This window comes from Montipora capricornis, chromosome 10 (genome assembly GCF_036669925.1).
Source record: "Montipora capricornis isolate CH-2021 chromosome 10, ASM3666992v2, whole genome shotgun sequence".
Classification (NCBI taxonomy): Eukaryota; Metazoa; Cnidaria; class Anthozoa; order Scleractinia; family Acroporidae; genus Montipora; species Montipora capricornis.
Window position 1 is genome coordinate 35,873,980 of NC_090892.1, and position 782 is coordinate 35,874,761.

General features: G+C 36.3%; 1 protein-coding gene across 1 annotated transcript in view; it reads right to left on the reverse strand.

The window, feature by feature from the left end:
* Positions 1-203: 203 nt before the first annotated feature.
* The window catches only part of LOC138020745 (ATP-dependent helicase wrn-1-like), a 2,414-nt gene continuing 1,835 nt past the window's right edge, over positions 204-782 (reverse strand). Inside the window, exon 4 of the mRNA XM_068867679.1 lies at positions 204-782. This exon is cut by the window's right edge and continues 495 nt beyond it. Within this exon, the coding sequence (XP_068723780.1) occupies positions 204-782 (579 nt within the window).

Sequence of the window (782 nt, forward strand, 5' to 3'; positions counted from 1 at the left end):
AATCGGTTGTACTATATGTTGATTCAACCTTTCGTCTTAGAATCACTATTAATATTTCCTTAGAAAATTAGAAATTCATTAACACAGTGTTCACAGTTTACAGACCACAAAATGTATGACAACCTGTCTGTTCTTTACAAATTCATGCAATGAATCAGCCATTTGGAAAGATTGAGGGTAAAATAAAGATAATTGTACCTTGTTTATAAAACCTCCACAACCTCTTCATCCTCACCATCAGTACTTTCTGGGCTGTCACCCAATAATGTTACATCTCTCAACAGAAGTGACAAGTCATCAGATGCAGAACATTTTTCAAACCTCATAATGTCGAGGAATTCATCGAAATTTGGAATATCTAAAAATAGCTCCTGTATGAGTTCCAAAACCTTAAGTGCATGAACAATAGAAAAAATGGGACACAACTCCAAAATGTCATTTACAGTAAATAGCCAATGACAATTGGCAACAACATCTTGTACAAGTTGGTCTGAGAATCGATGACAGGAAATGTCATCAAACACTGATTTAGATTTGATAAGACTTTCCTTGACTTCCATTAATGAATCTGTCAAGTCTAACTTATCCTGTTTTGAAACAGGTCTTGTTAGAAAAAAATCCTTGGTAGCTCCTCCTTCACCTTGTTTAAACTGTTCAAACAAAGGTTTGCTCAATTCACACTGACCACAGCTACACCTTGAAGAACAGTAACTGCAACAGGAGTGTCCAGGCTCTTGTGACTTGATGCACTCATCTATTGGTTTATATGCCGCCACACGAAG